Here is a 16,666-nt window from a genome sequence, read left to right on the forward strand (position 1 = left end):
TACATACACTCAAATTCAATAGAAGAATGGAATGACAATAATATTTTTATGTGAGAATAAATGACAAGATTGAAACATATTCCTTTATTGATAACATAATAAAACAATAGGCTAGTATTATCATATTAAGATAATTTTGGCGTGAGCCAGCAACAATCAGCATAATTTCTTTATAGTATAGTTTTCGAATCAAATTTACTTCTTCTTAACAAGTACCGTACACATGAGAACAATAATTTCATCCATTTATTAACATACATTCCACTTACAATAATCACTCAATAAAACAATTGTTGTTCCCTTCTGTTGAATATTATCGATTAAATCAAGTACTTTCATAACAATACTTGTGGCAGTCATAATTATTTGTTAAACAACAAATACTCGATGAAATGTTTTGCAAAGCAACATCATAACACATATAGAGGGCACATCAAAACACTGTACATTAGGGGGAAAACTCCCAATTTTAATCTACATAGATCCAAGCAATTATTTTCTATGATACACACAACAAATTATAAGTTTTAGTTACTTATTCATTTATAGAGCGAGATTAGAGGCAGTTTTCGTTTCACTTACTTTTTCACTTTTCAACTTCATAGCCTAAATTCCTAATCGTTAAAAATCTCAAAACGTACCTCTGTTGCACTCATATATATGTAACTTGCACAAACCGCACACTATGATGATTGAATGGTATTATATTATATTGATACAAATGTCTAGTCCACCAACGATTGACAAGATGAACTCCATTCCATGAATAGAAAAGAGATAAGTGGAATACGTAATATTTCAGTGGAGTGGATAATTTATTGAAAATACCATTTATTATATGGTTACTGAAATGGTGACTGAAAAGCTTTCAGTTATATGTGTTATCAATATCTACAAACTTGAGATAAGATTCATGATATAGAGAATAGATCATCTTGATCGGACAATATTCATAGGGAATAAATTCAGAAAGTTGATAAAATCTAGTGTACCGGTATTATCATCAATATTCTTTCTCATAGATTATGGATTACTCTATCTCACAATAGAATAAGCTAATACTGCATCCAGAATTCAATAAATATTACTGGATTGAAGATTAGTCAATACCATATCCAATGGAAAATTAATAAGTGGCGAAGGATAATTACAAAAATAATTTTGTCGATGAGATAGGCCGAAGGTATTAGAAAATAGGACTAATGTTTGGGAATAAGGTCTACTGTTATATTATATTATTCTATATAAGGTCTTATCTCATCATATTCGAATCAAAGATTGATAAGAAATGTGGTTTGGAACCCACCCATGGAGCGTTAGATTCAAACTCATCTCTCATAAGTCTGGGACTTGTGAGCATCACGCTCGGTACGAAAATGTGATATAAATTCATATTCCAACTGTATAATATTCAGCTGGTTCAATTCAAATAGTATTATATTCTAAGAGAAGAACTAACAGTTCAAGAGTTTTCTTCATAAACTTATCTTCTATCAAATTTCATTCACCTATTGGATTCATTAGTAGGCCTATTAACTCTTGATTTCTCAAGTTACCGCTGCTGATAGTTTCCTTTCCTTGATATAGGCCTATTGACTTCTTAGAAAATACCATATATAGATATTGATAAAATCAAATTATTAGACTTGTATGACACACATAGAATATATAACACATACCTACCTAGTCATTCTGTATCGAAAAAGATGATAAGAATCTTTATAAGGTGATATCCAACTGGAATATTTTACAAGCAAGCTACTGTATGTTATTGATTATAAAAACTTCAACGTCCAAACATTTAAACTAACTATTCCATTATATCTATAACATGAAAAATACATACATGGTATCACATAGGATAAACATAACTTCATAAAGATTCATTCAATATTTATATCTATATTTTATAAAACCTAAATGCACTACTGGTAACTAGGTTGAAATGTATTTGATAATAATCAACATCAAAGTTGAAATAAATACATCGAGGAATACTAAGCTATCTATAGTTAGATCTAAACTTTTCTACTGTTTATCACACAGTTTTGACGAATCTAAGATGGTTTATTGAATTTATTAAAATTTGAACATATAAATTTATTTATTTATTCGATTTGTTCCCTGTTGAAATAAATTCGCAGCAGCACAAATAGTTAGTTATTCAAGGGTGTCTGCAAGTCCGAGAAATGGGACCAGGCACAATTTATCATTAGTATGAACGTTGATAAGTTGCTTTCAATAGAGCCATCCATTTATTGATTATATAATATTCATTGGATTACCATAGAGTACAATATAGGTACGGTAATACATTATTTATGTAACAGGAAGCGAGATGATAGTATTATTTTCTTTCACAGTAGTGAGTAAGCTGTACAAACATTTAGATTAGAGCACTTATCCTATAATTCAAACAATGGATATTGATAATAATTGTACGTACAATACTTTCTACACCCTCATCCCTTTTCGACACATTATGTACCGTACACGAAACGCAAAAATTGATTGGAGAACAAAATGTTATATGCTATAATTATTTACAGAGAATGTTAACAGGGCGATTGTTTATCAATTCTCATCTTGCATAATTATGTTTGTTTTCCTAGAGTTGGCTATTTGAGGATGCGGAAAGCAGAACCTAGAATGAAAATAATTCAGCCTTTTACTGCATAAATTTTCCAATTTTACAAAAAATATTGTGTTGCCTATAGATAATTCTCTAACAATATGTGGAAAAATAGTTGAAAAAATATTTATCAATGTTTGGAGGAGAAGCAAATTGATTCATGAATGAATCACCCTGCATTGTGAAAACATGAAAATTACCTTCTCTTCCATTGCATGGTGATTTAATATTTTGAATCTGTTTTCAAGGCAAGTGGCATGTGACGCTCCTATTTTTAATTTTTACTGGTTTTGCCTGTGTTGGAGATGTCTCATAATGCACTGTGGATAAGTGAATCAATTATAGAATGAAATTTAATAGATAGTGGGAAGTGAATTGAGTTGTTGTAACTATAATAAACTAACATATATTGAAGATTAATATAAATTCTTTCCAACGAAAATACAGGTATGGAAAAATATTCATGTTATCGAGTCTTGTAAAAATTGCATCTCCACATTTTAGTGACATGAGATTGTGATGATTATGGAAGATTATTATTACAGAGGCTATAGAGTAGGCCTATAAGGAAAATATTGAAATAGGGAACTACAATAGCCGCTGAAGTTGTTATCGAATATAGAAAACAAGACTTGCATTGACCACACTTTTTATCAAGTCACTGTAAGTATCAAGGTCTGTAGAAAGGTCTTTCTATAGACCTAGATAGGTACCGTAAGTACTATGGGAATGTGCAGCACTCCATTGGTGAAATATTGGTAAAGTATTTTTAAAATATAGAATTTGATTTATTTATAACTCAATATGATACGCCATGAAGTAGTAATAACTTATGATTTACAACTACTTCACCATTGAATAGAAACTGATTCATTAATGAGTCAGTCACTATATATGCATTGAAGGTTATATCATTATTTTCCCATTCAAGATAAATTTATAAATAATATCTCCAACTCTTTCTGATACAGATTCTTCTCTCAGATTGAGAGTTGTTCGTGAATCATTATGATGAGAGTGTTATGTAGTATTCCATAGTATTCTTGAAACTTGATGGATAGTAAGCAAAATACATAAGCTTATTCTTGACATTAATTTGAAATCAACTATTCCGGCTTTTCACTGATGTGTATCAATCCTAGAGGATGAGCTCCTGCAGCAGATTTATTCAGATTATTATCGTAGACTAATTTAATGTATGAGCTAAGGTTTGTATTCCCATATAAGAAGAGCTTACATACAGCTATGCATATATTTTCATCATATTAATGGTAAACTTGATCGTAAGGATGAAATGTGAACTTGAACAGGAATATAGTAGGTAGGCCTACAGAGAGAATGATAAATTCCAGTGTCATTGTTCAAAATGATTTTTATCAGACCATTTTTAATTCGTGTTGTAACTTGAAGTCTAAGTTAAAATTACTTTATCACAAAAAAATAGTAGTATAAAAATAATGATCGGGTTGTATTAATAAAAATAGCTCAATGATTAATTGACATATATCATTCCACATCAAGAATGATTAAGATTTGGTTATACATATTTCCTTAATTTCACAATATGAATTAGAAACATTCTAGAGAGAACTGAGTATTGTTTAAAAAGTATTTTCCGAGAAATATCAAAAATAAAAAACATTTATAATAATTATTATGGATGAAACGTCAGTTATAGTGAAGATACATTTCATCATGAATCAGTCATTCTATAAAGGACTGTACCCCTTCTCAAAAGTAATTGCTGGATTTTTCAGAATAATTTCTTGGAAAACTAGAATGCTTAGATAAAGTAATACACTTTCCAAATTCAGGAAGGAATAATAAAATGAGCCAGTATCTCTGGAAACTATAAAATGGTAGAATAGGCCTACGTAGGTAGCCTATACTTTGAGGCTTTGGGGAATAATTTATTAATTTTTTGAATCAATTTGATAGAACAGGCCTACGAATTATAATAAGAAAAAATATATTTGCTCAATTCTAAAGATGAATATTTTTGTAATAATATATAAATATCCACCCATCATCCTTCATGCAACACGGTTTGAGTAGCGTATCAACATTTACTGTCCAGTCTATTCTTTTGGCGTGATTTTGTATTTTGTGCAGAATTACAATAATGAAATCATTATATTGGTCCCTGCTCTGGGGTTTCCACCAGCTACCAGGCATGGCATCGCTTCACCAGTAATCATCATCATTATTCAGTCACAAGCCATATATAGCTTTGTAAGGATCATAGATTCCTCCAAGTTCAACCTAAGGTTCAACTTGGATCATGGAGATAATTTATTATTTTTCAATCCAGGGTCATTTGATTCGAACCTCATAATTTTCCCTCCAGATTTACCTATGCAATGCAGTATTTTCAGCTCCACTGATTCCATAATGCCTTTCTCCATCCTTGTGGTGGAAATGTTTCTCCATTCTTTGATGATACATGTGATAAATTTTGGCAAATGAGCATGCTTTTAATGTCAAGTTCGGATAATTTGATAGCGTAATCATTAAAATATACTTTTCAATAACTCAATATTTGAAAACAAAATCAATTTCCATTTCGCATAAAGATATATCGACAAATAGACCGACGCAGCCTAGACCTATGGATTCCACTAAAATGGCTTCATCACTTTGTTAAAAGAGTTACAGTATATCAAAGGAAAAACTCAATTCTTCTCAAAGAATTGATGGAGACTACTCATAACCATATTATGATTTTAGAAGATTCGTACGACACTGGTGCATGGGTGATGATGGTTGCCGAAAATGTTGAATGTATCATTTGATACATTAGAGGATAGTTGAATGTAGTTTTATGTAGCCTACTCTAAATAGAACCGTGAAAAAGTTATTCTAATCCATCTCATTTCTCCCTGTAAGACTAGGCCTGTAGGCTATCTATCGTTCACGATGAAAAGGATATTATAGTAAAAATGCTTGGAGAAATCTGAACAAATTTGATTAGAGATCACTAGCCTATACTTGAACTCTCCATCGAGATAAATATTTTTTTCAATTACACTCTTTATTTAAAAAAATTCAATGGTCGTCTTTTAGTTTTAAAATGGAGGCCGTATTGAGAATTCAATTTCAGATGTGAGTTTTCCAAAGCTGGCCTTAAATTGTGTCATTCATAACTTGACAATCAGAATACTTTGTTGCACATTGATAAGTATCGACGAGGCCTACTTTTCGCACCTATTCAATATTTAATAATTTTGGATTGGTAAATTCGAATCATGCATACATTAAACTTGAATTTCTATTCTTTCCAATATCTCAATTCATTACTCAAATGGGTCTTTGTTTATAGCTTCAGTTTGAATAAAATCATTAATGAATAACCCATGTGAATAAATTGGACAAATGATCAAGAAATTCTGAGTGGGCGAAAACAGCGCTTGAAAAAATGTACGAAGATATTATCGTAGAATGGGTTTACACTAAAAATTTCCTCATGAATAATATAAAACAATTCGAGATGACAAATTGGAACAAGAGTGCAGTAACAATAATGCAGAGTATTGATTTTGAATATTTAAATAAGAATTTGACTTGAATTATTTCTCAGAACATTCGCCTATGAGACAGTATCAATATCAATGAATTTATTTATTAAATTAGTGATTAGCACTAACTTATTTACATGTAGGCTATATGTGCATTAAATATCTTATACTAGACAATACATTTGTCATAACAAACACGAAATAGATACCGTAAATCACTTTAAAATCTTATAAAAATCACATTGAATCTATTCACATTGATGAACTCTATCATATTATTATAAACCAGTACAAAGCACAAAAATCTCTGTAGTTTAGGCGAATGATTAAAGATGTTACAGTTTCAATCATCATAGACTATTTATATAGACAAATATTCCACATAAAGCGTAGTTTGGTTTTTTTTTAGAAGTTAAACCACCAATTTATCATGAATACTATAACACTTGCTTAATATAGGCTAAGTAAGTACCTTAAAACTAAATTCCAAGTAAGCCTTTACACTACCATGGGCTGTGATTATAAAATAACGGTTCGAATAATGACGAAATGCCTGTTAGTTGCTTTTTAAATCTATTTTACTTATTTATGAATCACTATAAAGCTACATGAAGTGACATATCGTGTAAAAATCATTCATATGTTCCTTTCTCACTCCGTGTATGGTGGGTAGGTAATTAATTTTGCCTGGATTGGAGTATGATTCAATCATAGAAGTAGGCTTCTGCCTACTGTTGCAGGTACCGTACTTGATTTATTGTGTTGAACAATGATATCTAATCATAGGATGAAGTTGTTCTAAAATAATATGATACATCATTTTGATTTTATTTATTGAAAAGTGATTATCATGAACATGAAAACTTTGCATCGATATGTGACATTAATATTTTGAGTCGATATCATACTATATTATTTTCAAGCGAGACAATTATTAAATATTAATTAGTTGAATTTACAAAGATGGCTTATTATTATTCTAAGTAGATTACTTTCAATTCAACAATTTTTTGGTAGAAATGAAATGATAATCACATCAGGCAGGGGTGCCCACCGGAGAGGCGAGGGCGCAGACACTGCGTCCTCGCCTTTTCTTGTTTGGTGGGGAGGTCAAAAGATCTATTTTCAGTGGGTCATGAAGAAAACAGTGTTGATACTTTGAAGAGGTTGGTACTATAGAACTTGGGTTGTTCAGGAGAGGAGGCGGTGCATCCCTGGGCATATGGGGAGTGGGCACTGCTGACTAAATTAATAAACAAAAGCAAAAACATGTCCAAATTTCATTATAGGCCTTCTCTCTTCAGCCTTAACAGTAGCTCACCATGAATGATGAATTTAATGTCTAATATTTGATAACTCTCCCATTTATTCACACAAACAGTGAATCGAATCAATAAGTAGGGAACCAACTGGACGAACCTGTCAATTGAAATAGGAAATATTTATGGATAATTAAATTATGATCTCTGAGCATTGAATAAACTAATAAAACCAATATTCTACTAACAAAATAATTATTGGTTATAGGATCCCAAATGTTTATAGTTCAAATCTGGCATTGAGTTTATTATTATTAGTCCAGTCAAGGAAAGGTTATGGAGGGAAAAGTTGAGAAGACAATTTTTGACCCCACAGTCTTGTTCAGGGTGATAAGGAGGTAAACATATCAAAAGTCCCCACCCCTACCCCTGTGCTAAGGGGGTGGAGGTGGTTTAAAGGTACCATTTTTTTATTTCTCACTTATAACTCAAAAACTATGTACCCTATGGACTTGACTGTCATATAACAAATTGAAGCTTACATAATTTCTCACAATATTCATTCCACATTTTTTTTCATATCTCCTCTAGTTTTCGAGATTATCCGCTATTGAAGGAGTGACATTTTTGAGAAATACACGTTTGCCACCATTTTTTTTCTATTTTTGCTCTTATAACTTTTTAAAAATCGACAGGTAAAATCCATGTTGATCATAAGCTTATGAAGAATTGAATTCTCTTCAATTTGATGTATAACTTTACGCTTTTACGAATTTCCCTACATTTTTTGCAACAGCTTTAGTGTTGAGTTTGAAATCTCCATTTTCCTAGAGTACTAATCATGAGTAATTCTTACGCATGGCGCCATAAAACCGGCTATTCCTCCCCTCCACTGTGGTTTTGAGATCTAGGCGTCTAGCAGTGCTTTGTTGTCTCATTCCTATAGAAGACTGCATATCATAAGGAGCTGTATATTCCGTCTGTTGGGAACTACATTGACATTTCGGTAAGTCACCGCGCTTGTTTTACGCATGTTTAGTATTCATGGATATTTTTAATGAGTGAAATATACGCATGTTTAGTATTCATGGGTATTCTAAGTGAGTAAGATATACGCATGTTTAGTATCAATTGACAATTTAGATGAGTTTAATTCACACATGATGTTTTTGTATTTACGTAAATTTACGTATTGATGGATATTCAACATGGATTTTTATGTGATAAATGGTACATGAAATTATCTTATCTCTATCTACTCATTTGAATAAAATTCATTTATGCCCATCATTATTGATTTAGCATTAGGCCTATGTGTCAAATAAATATATACAAATTTCTAAACCTTGAAAAAGTCATAACAATTATAAAAAAAACAACTTTTTTCCCAGATCATGGCTGCTGGAACTGACGAAGAACGTATTCGCCGAATGCTTCATGAGCTAGATGAGGGTGGAGAATCTGACGCAGATGAAGAAGATATTCTGGAGGGGATATTCTCCGATAACAGCAATGATGACCCAGACTTCCAGCCCAGCAATGAAGGCCAGATTATTGATGAAGCTACAAAGATTCAACACATCGAGCAAGCTTATCAACAAACTGAAAAGCAGAAGAGGAAGAAGAAAAGACCACGCCTTGAGGAGTCCCAATCATCATCATCATCTAAAGTCGCAGATAAGGTAGGGAGTGAAATATCTAAGCTAAGGATAGTGCCACCTGTAGAAGAGCTTATTGGAAAAAAAGGTTTTACATGAAAAACCAAAGAAGTTGGATCCAACAAAGGTAAGACAAGAGATAAGAACATTGTCCATGTTAGACCAGGCCACACACAAAAAATCGATCCTGACCCAGAGAAATGTTTTAATTTGCTACTATCTGACAACATTCTCGATGAAATTGTCCTTAGGACAAATGAAGAAATAGTGAGGCAGAGGAAAAATTACAAAGCTGTGAATGCAACATTGAAGGATGTTTGTAAAGAACAGCTGAGAGCACTAATTGGACTTTTACTCTTAACTGCGGCTCTAAATAATAATCATTTATCAGCCAAGTTATTATTCGATTCAAAGTACAGTGGTGATCTTTATCGAGCTACAATGACTGCCGAAAGATTTCTGTTTTTGATCAATTGTATACGATTTGATGATCGTGAAACAAGGAATGAACGTCGCGAAGAATCCAAACTGGTACCAATAAAAAAGGTTTGGGACTTATTTGTAATGAACTGTTCTGAAAATTATCAGCCGAGTTCGTTTTGCACAATTGACGAACAGTTGGTAGGATTCCGTGGCAGATGCCCATTCCGTGTATACATGCCAAAAAAACCAAATCGGTATGGGATAAAAATACTTATGATTTGTGACAATGACACTAAATACATGTTCAATGCTATTCCTTACCTGGGGAAAGGTTCATCGCCGGAAGGAGTTGTTTCAACACGTTATTTTGTTGAGAAATTGGTTGAGAGCTTGAAAGGATCGCATAGGAACATAACAATGGATAATTGGTTTGTGAGCATCCCATTATTCGAGAAGCTTCTGAAAGAATACGGTTTATCAGCAATAGGCACGATAAAGCAAAATAAGCCTGAACTGCCCTCTGAATTCGTCGACATAAAGTATCAGAATAGAAATGTGGACTCTTCGCTTTTTTTATTCTCCAACAACCTAACGGCAGTGTCTTACAAGCCAAAAGCAAATAAGCTCGTAAAACTGATTTCGAACATGCATGATGATGGAACAGTGGATGAAAAGTCAAAAAAGTCAGACATTATACTAGCATATAATGGAACAAAAGGAGCAGTTGACACTCTCGATCAGATGTGTCAACATATGAGCTGCAGCAGGAAGACACGAAGATGGCCACTCTGCTTGTTTTATAATATTCTGAACTTGTCAAGTGTAAACTCGTACGTGATTTATGTGCACCAATTTTTTAGGAATTCGCCAAATTCCAAAAAGGTCGGACTTTCCAGGCAAGAGTTCCTACTGCATATATCTTCACAGTCAACTGACAACGCCGTGGATTACGCGCCGTCGAGCTGAGACTCCCACACTAAGGAGAGAGCTAAAAACGACCATTGATAAAGTGCTTGGTACAGAAGAGCCACATTTTGAGAAAGCTCAGAAAGGAGAAAGAAAGTACTGCGGCTTATGCCATTATAGGAAGAGGAGGTTTACCACCACCTATTGCTCAAAATGCAATAAGTCAATTTGTGGTGAGCACCAGGTAAAAATGTGCCCAGGATGCAAGTAAATAAGGATTTACAAAACTTTTTCTGTAAGTTGAAGTTAAAAATTATTTGAAAAATATAACTTTATTAAAAAATAAAATCATTATGAGAGAAAAAACAAAAGAGTGATGCTATTGTAAACTATGCGTCAATTTTACTCATGATTAGTATCAATGTCAAAAAAATATGATTAGTACTCTAGGGAATAGACCAATTGACAAAGGAATTTGGAGGAAATTTTTTAAACAAAATTTTTGAACTTGCAGCTTCGTTGAGAATAGTTGGGAGGAGAACATATGAAAAGTCTACATTCTTAACTCATGTGCTAAGGGGATGAGGGTCGTTTAAAAGTTGAATTTTTCAGCGTTTTGCTTCCACGCTCATATCTTGAGAACAATGCGTTCAACCGACATAGGTAACTATTCAAAAATGAAGATTGGCAAATTCTTCACACTTTTTGTTTTGTGGAATTTTGTGATTCTCCCAACAGTTCCCGAAATATTCGCTCTTGAAGGTGTGTGATTGTTGAAATAACAGGTTTTTATCCAATGTTTTGCTCTTTCAGGCTCATAACTCTCTAACAATGCATCATAAAAACTTATGCTTATCGTGGGTTTGTAAAGCATTCGATTTTATTTGAAATGATGTATTATTTCACTATTTCCAGTTTTCCTTTCATTGTTATAGCAGCTTCAATGTAGGGGTGAAATTTTCATTGCTGCAACAATTGATTGTTTGACAATGACATATGAAGAGGTTGTCTGTGACACAATTTATAATTCTGCAGCTTCATTTGGACTAGTTTGTAGGTGAACATAGCAGAAGTACGCATCTTTATCCCCTCTGTTGAAGGTGTGGAGCCGCTGAGGTGACACTTGTTGCAGCAATGAAAATTTCACCCCCTACATTGAAGATGATATAACAATGAAAGGAAATCTTGGAATAGTGAAACAATACATCATTTTGAAAAGAATTCAATGCTCTACGAACTCACGATAAGCATAAGTTTTTATGATGCATTGTTGGAGAGTTATAAGCCCTGAAAGAGTAAAACATTGGATAAAAACCTGTTATTTCAACAATTACACACATTCAAGAGCGAATATCACGGGAACTGTTGGGAGTATCACAAAATTTCACGGAACAAAAAGTGTAGAGAATTTGCCAATCTTCATTTTTGGATAGTTACCTATGTCGGTTGAACGCATTGCTCTCAAGATATGAGCGTGGAAGCAAAACGCTGAAAAATTCAACTTTTAAACGACCCTCATCCCCTTAGCACATGACTTAGGAAAGGGGACTTCTCATATGTTCTCCTCCTTACTAGTCTCAACGAAGCTACAAAGTTAAAAATTTTGTTTAAAAAATTTCCTCCAAATTCCTTTGTCAATTGGTCTATTGTTTCAAAATTGAAGATTTCACACCCAACACTAAAGCTGTTGCAAAAAGTGCAGAGAAATTCGTAAAAGTGTGGAATTATACATCAAATTGAAGAGAATTTAATTCTTCATAAGCTCATAATCAACAAGGATTTTTCCCGTCGATTTTTTTGAAGTTATAAGAGCAAAAAAAGAAAATAATTGGCGGCAAACGTGTATTTTTCAAAAATGTCACTCCTTCAAGAGCGGATAATCTCGAGAACTAGAGGAGATATGAAAAAAGTTGTGAAATGAATATTGTAAGAGATATGTAAGCTTCAATTTGTTATATGATAGTCAAGTCCATAGGATACATAGTTTTTGAGATTTATGCGAGAAATCAAAAAATTGTACCTTAAAACAACCCCAACCCCCTTACCACAGTGGTTAGGGGTGAGGACTTTTGATATGTCTACCTCCCTAGTACTCTAAACAGAACTGCGGGGTCAAAAATTGTTTTCTCAAAATTTCCCTCTATACCCTTTTTTGAGCATTCATTGCCTGGGCTATAATATTATAAATGACATTAACTCATCATCAACCTCACGAAATGATTTAATTGTTGCAAATTCACAAACGAAGATTGATTGCTTTAAATGTTCAATGATAAGAAAATATGCATTATGATTTAAATTTCATAATTTGCCAAGAATATTAGTCAGCAGATTCGCTAACAATAGTAAAATCCTGGTCATATCATATCACTAAGCATATAGGCTCTAATACTTTAACTGAATAAATATTATTATATTACAAGAATTATTATATCAAGGGTCTCATATTTAACAACATTTAAATCTCTCATATTTTTAAAAACAGACATGCATCAAAAATGCATATTTTAAAGTAGGCTAAGTGATACTTTTCATTTGCAAAATTATAAAAAATACAGTTTTGCAATGAAAATGTGAAAACATTACAATTTAAAAAGGCACCCATCAAGCAATATTGAATTGCATTATAAAGTAGATAGAGGCTGAAATTCAAACCAACCTACTTAACTATACAATAATTATTCTTGAATGTGAAACATTTACAAATGAATTTCAAAGTTGATTCTCCAAACATTCTCAGGAAAATGGGATTCAAATTCATAGCAATCTGCTTACACTCTATAAACTTGAAGTTGTGAATGATTATATATTTTTCGAAGAATAACTTATCAATATAGTATAAAACATGAAATTTTCCATTTTGATTTTTTTACAGAATTATCAGGAAAACTGGGTTTGAGTTGGAGCTCCTGTTGAACAGCATTGTTTACTCGTTGATGAAAACTACCAAGATGAAATTTCATGAGAAAATGGAGAGAGAGAATAATTTATTTCTCTTGATATGCGATAGGTGAATGTCTCTATCTTTGAAAATATGATGGCGTTCTTATTCATGACATTTGTGACTCAATATACTGTTATACAGTATCTATTCAATCAACTTCTGACTTCTATTAAGATTACATACTGAGTTCAATAAATCAACCGTTAAAAACAACAAAAGTAGCATTAACAATCAGCTCCAGATATTCAATGGAAACAAAAATGTATAATATATAGTGATAATAATAGATAGTATTCATTTGTGGAAATCAGTCTACCCTTTATTTAAATGCGGATCGATGATATTATGTACAAGTGGGTAACTTAATGTGAGATTTTGATGAGATGTGAGCTATTACATCATGATATCGATATCAACCCACCAATAATTTCACTCTGCTGTTACATACCGGTATCCATGTGACATGACTAATGACTTGTCAGCTATGGAAGTAGTTTTACCCGTAACTTTCGAACAAAATCCATTCACGGCAGCGTTCCACATGGAATCTACGATTCACAGGGATTTTAATCAATATTTCCAAGTCGATATATTTATTGATTGATTTCATTCTTACCTACAATTATCGAGAGAAAAACAGGTAATAAATCCATAGTAAACTGTCTATTCATCATTGTTGATTTCTGTGAATATTATTTTGTCAAAATGATCAATGACTCCACTTCTGTCAACTGCACTTATATGCTGACTCTAGTAGAGTTTTAAATATAAAAATTTCCAGTTGCATTCAGATACCTACCTAATATCATATCCAAAAATCGGAAACTTTATGCAAATTGAAATGAAAATGAGCCAGTATACATAGGCCTGAATAGTGTCATGTTATCAACATAATTTTGTTTGAATAATCATTTTCGGATTGATTTACAACGATACTGATTACAAAGGCTTATTATTCAATAAAATCATAGAAAAAACAGATGGCGTTTTTTATGAAAATCAATTGACAAAGTATGAAAATTGTAAAAGAACAAGTTAATGGTTTATTATTAATTTGATGAATTATTGTTCCATCCACCGACCATCTGTTTATTCTATGCAACAGTAGACTAATTCTTCAATATCTCTCCTCGTATATTGACTCAACTCTCGCTTCATTTCACTCAAATTCAATAATCATAGAACACTTTATTAGTTTGATGAGAATTTCATTATAAGATTATTGTGAATAATAATAATAAAGTGATAGGCCTTCCATATGTAGACTACGTCTTTACCTCAAATTCATCTTGGGATTCTCAACATTTCATATCCGATAAATTCTATATGAGTTGGACACACTGTAGACAACATATCAGCCTCTGGTCATAACACTGTTTCAAAATAAGCAGCTCAGTACAATATTTTTTTCCAGATGAGCTGTATAGATTACATCCTTGAAGTTTTAGTTACAAAAATCCTACTTTTGGATAATCAGCAATCAAACATTTTTTCTGGTAACTAGACTAGCTCAACTTCATGGCATACTTCCATATAGTCTGGATTATGCATTATGTCTTTTATCAAGTCTTTCAATATAGTGTATCTTGGGAATATTGGATAGTATTTTGAATTCATGTACTCCGTCTGAAACAAAACAAAAAAAAAATTCACCAACTAAATTTTTTTTACTCGTTAAAATCATGAGCAATGTAACTCTGATTGCAAGTAGTGAAAAATGACAAAAGAAGGAAACTCAATTATTAAGAACAACACAATAGTTCAATATGGAACTATCATATTTCTCTTTTTATAAGAATGCTGCTAACTTATATTGATTAGTTTTTACACATTCAAATGACATTGTATTGTCATAGGACAACAAAATTCATGAATCGAATAGCCTAGCTGATAAGTTGATCGTGATTGGATTATGAGTTACAAATTAAACATCCAAAGTATAATACAATGTTACAGGTCTGCGACAATAATATTATAAAGTAGGTGGGCTACCGTATGGAAGTAGTTTCAATATATTTTAAAATAGATGAGCTATACTGTTGAACTCCATTTGATGCTTGGATGTTATCATGAATAATTCATCTCGTGAGTAACACACCAATAATTGATGAAGATTCAATCATCAATAAATTATATTATAACACAGCTTGCAATAGGAGCTTGAGCTGGCGAATCTTGAATGTAAGAGTTGTGGGAGATTACTCTTATCAAAATTTATTAAATGTAACTTAATTTTTGTTGAACAACTATAAAATTATTAGAAATCCATGATTATTATAATACGGCACTATTTATGATAAGGTTTATATTGTTTCTAAATTTACTAGTTTCATTTTACAAGTATTTCTTGTGATGCGGGAAAGTAGGCTACTGGTAGCTAATAATTTGGTTAATGTAGGTATCAAAGAAGATATTAATTTATCAAATTGGATATATTAATTCAATACTAAACTACACATACCGGTAGGCTATATATTGCTATAATAATAATAATAATAATAATAATAATAATAATAATAATAATAATAATAATAATAATAATAATAATAATAATAATAATAATAATAATAATAATAATAACCTGGGGGAGTTGCTAGTCTCAGGGAATGCTCACCAGATATGGTGGGTACTGGGGAAATAAAATACCCAGGGCGGATCAAAACTAGCACCCAGAGGGCACGACGGTTCCACATGTGAGTGACGGTACCACGACAGCGTCTGTTCCACATGTCAGTGGCGGCTGATTCATGTTACAAGGCTCAACAACCTTGTTCCTATCCCCTGGCTTTGGCCAGAACAGGGAAAATTGAGAGTGAAATCATGGGTCGTGTGAGTAATGACAAAACTACCCCAGGTGGTAAAATCCACCCACCCAGCAGAAAGGTGGCAACCAGTCGTTCGGATTCTGGGGAGACTGGACCTACACGATACAAGAGTGAATCGGAGCACTCTGGAAAATTTCCCAAGAACAACGTAAAAAATTACATTGGGACATTGAACATTCAGACTCTAATTCAACAGGGAAAGTTTTACTCATTGACAAAGGAATTGAAGAAACAAAAAATACAAATCTTAGCTGTACAAGAGACAAGATTTCCAGATAATGAAATCACCGACTATAATGGCTTTAGAATTTTTAAAAGTGGAACCGATAGAAAAATTGGGAGAGGAGCCTGTATGCTTGGAATGGCTTTTATTGTCGAGAAATCTCCTATTAAATCTGTAAAAACCATAAAATCCATAACCAACAGACTTATGCAGCTTAGATTGGAATACAAGAATAAAAACTACACTCTCATCAATGTCCATGCACCATGCAATATTGACAA

The 16,666-nt window shown here is 32.5% G+C and overlaps 1 protein-coding gene across 3 annotated transcripts in view; it reads right to left on the reverse strand.

The window, feature by feature from the left end:
• Nucleotides 1-11,872: 11,872 nt before the first annotated feature.
• LOC111054906 overlaps nucleotides 11,873-16,666 on the reverse strand; it is a 544,055-nt gene continuing 539,261 nt past the window's right edge. For 2 of the 3 annotated variants that reach the window (XM_039419914.1, XM_039419912.1), the window contains one exon: nucleotides 14,838-14,963. In XM_039419914.1, coding sequence (XP_039275848.1) covers nucleotides 14,838-14,963 — 126 coding nt within the window. Of the gene's footprint in view, nucleotides 14,964-16,666 lie in introns of all 3 variants that reach the window. The other variant, XM_039419913.1, reaches the window with a different exon arrangement.

This window comes from Nilaparvata lugens, chromosome 2 (assembly GCF_014356525.2).
Source record: "Nilaparvata lugens isolate BPH chromosome 2, ASM1435652v1, whole genome shotgun sequence".
NCBI lineage: Eukaryota > Metazoa > Arthropoda > Insecta > Hemiptera > Delphacidae > Nilaparvata > Nilaparvata lugens.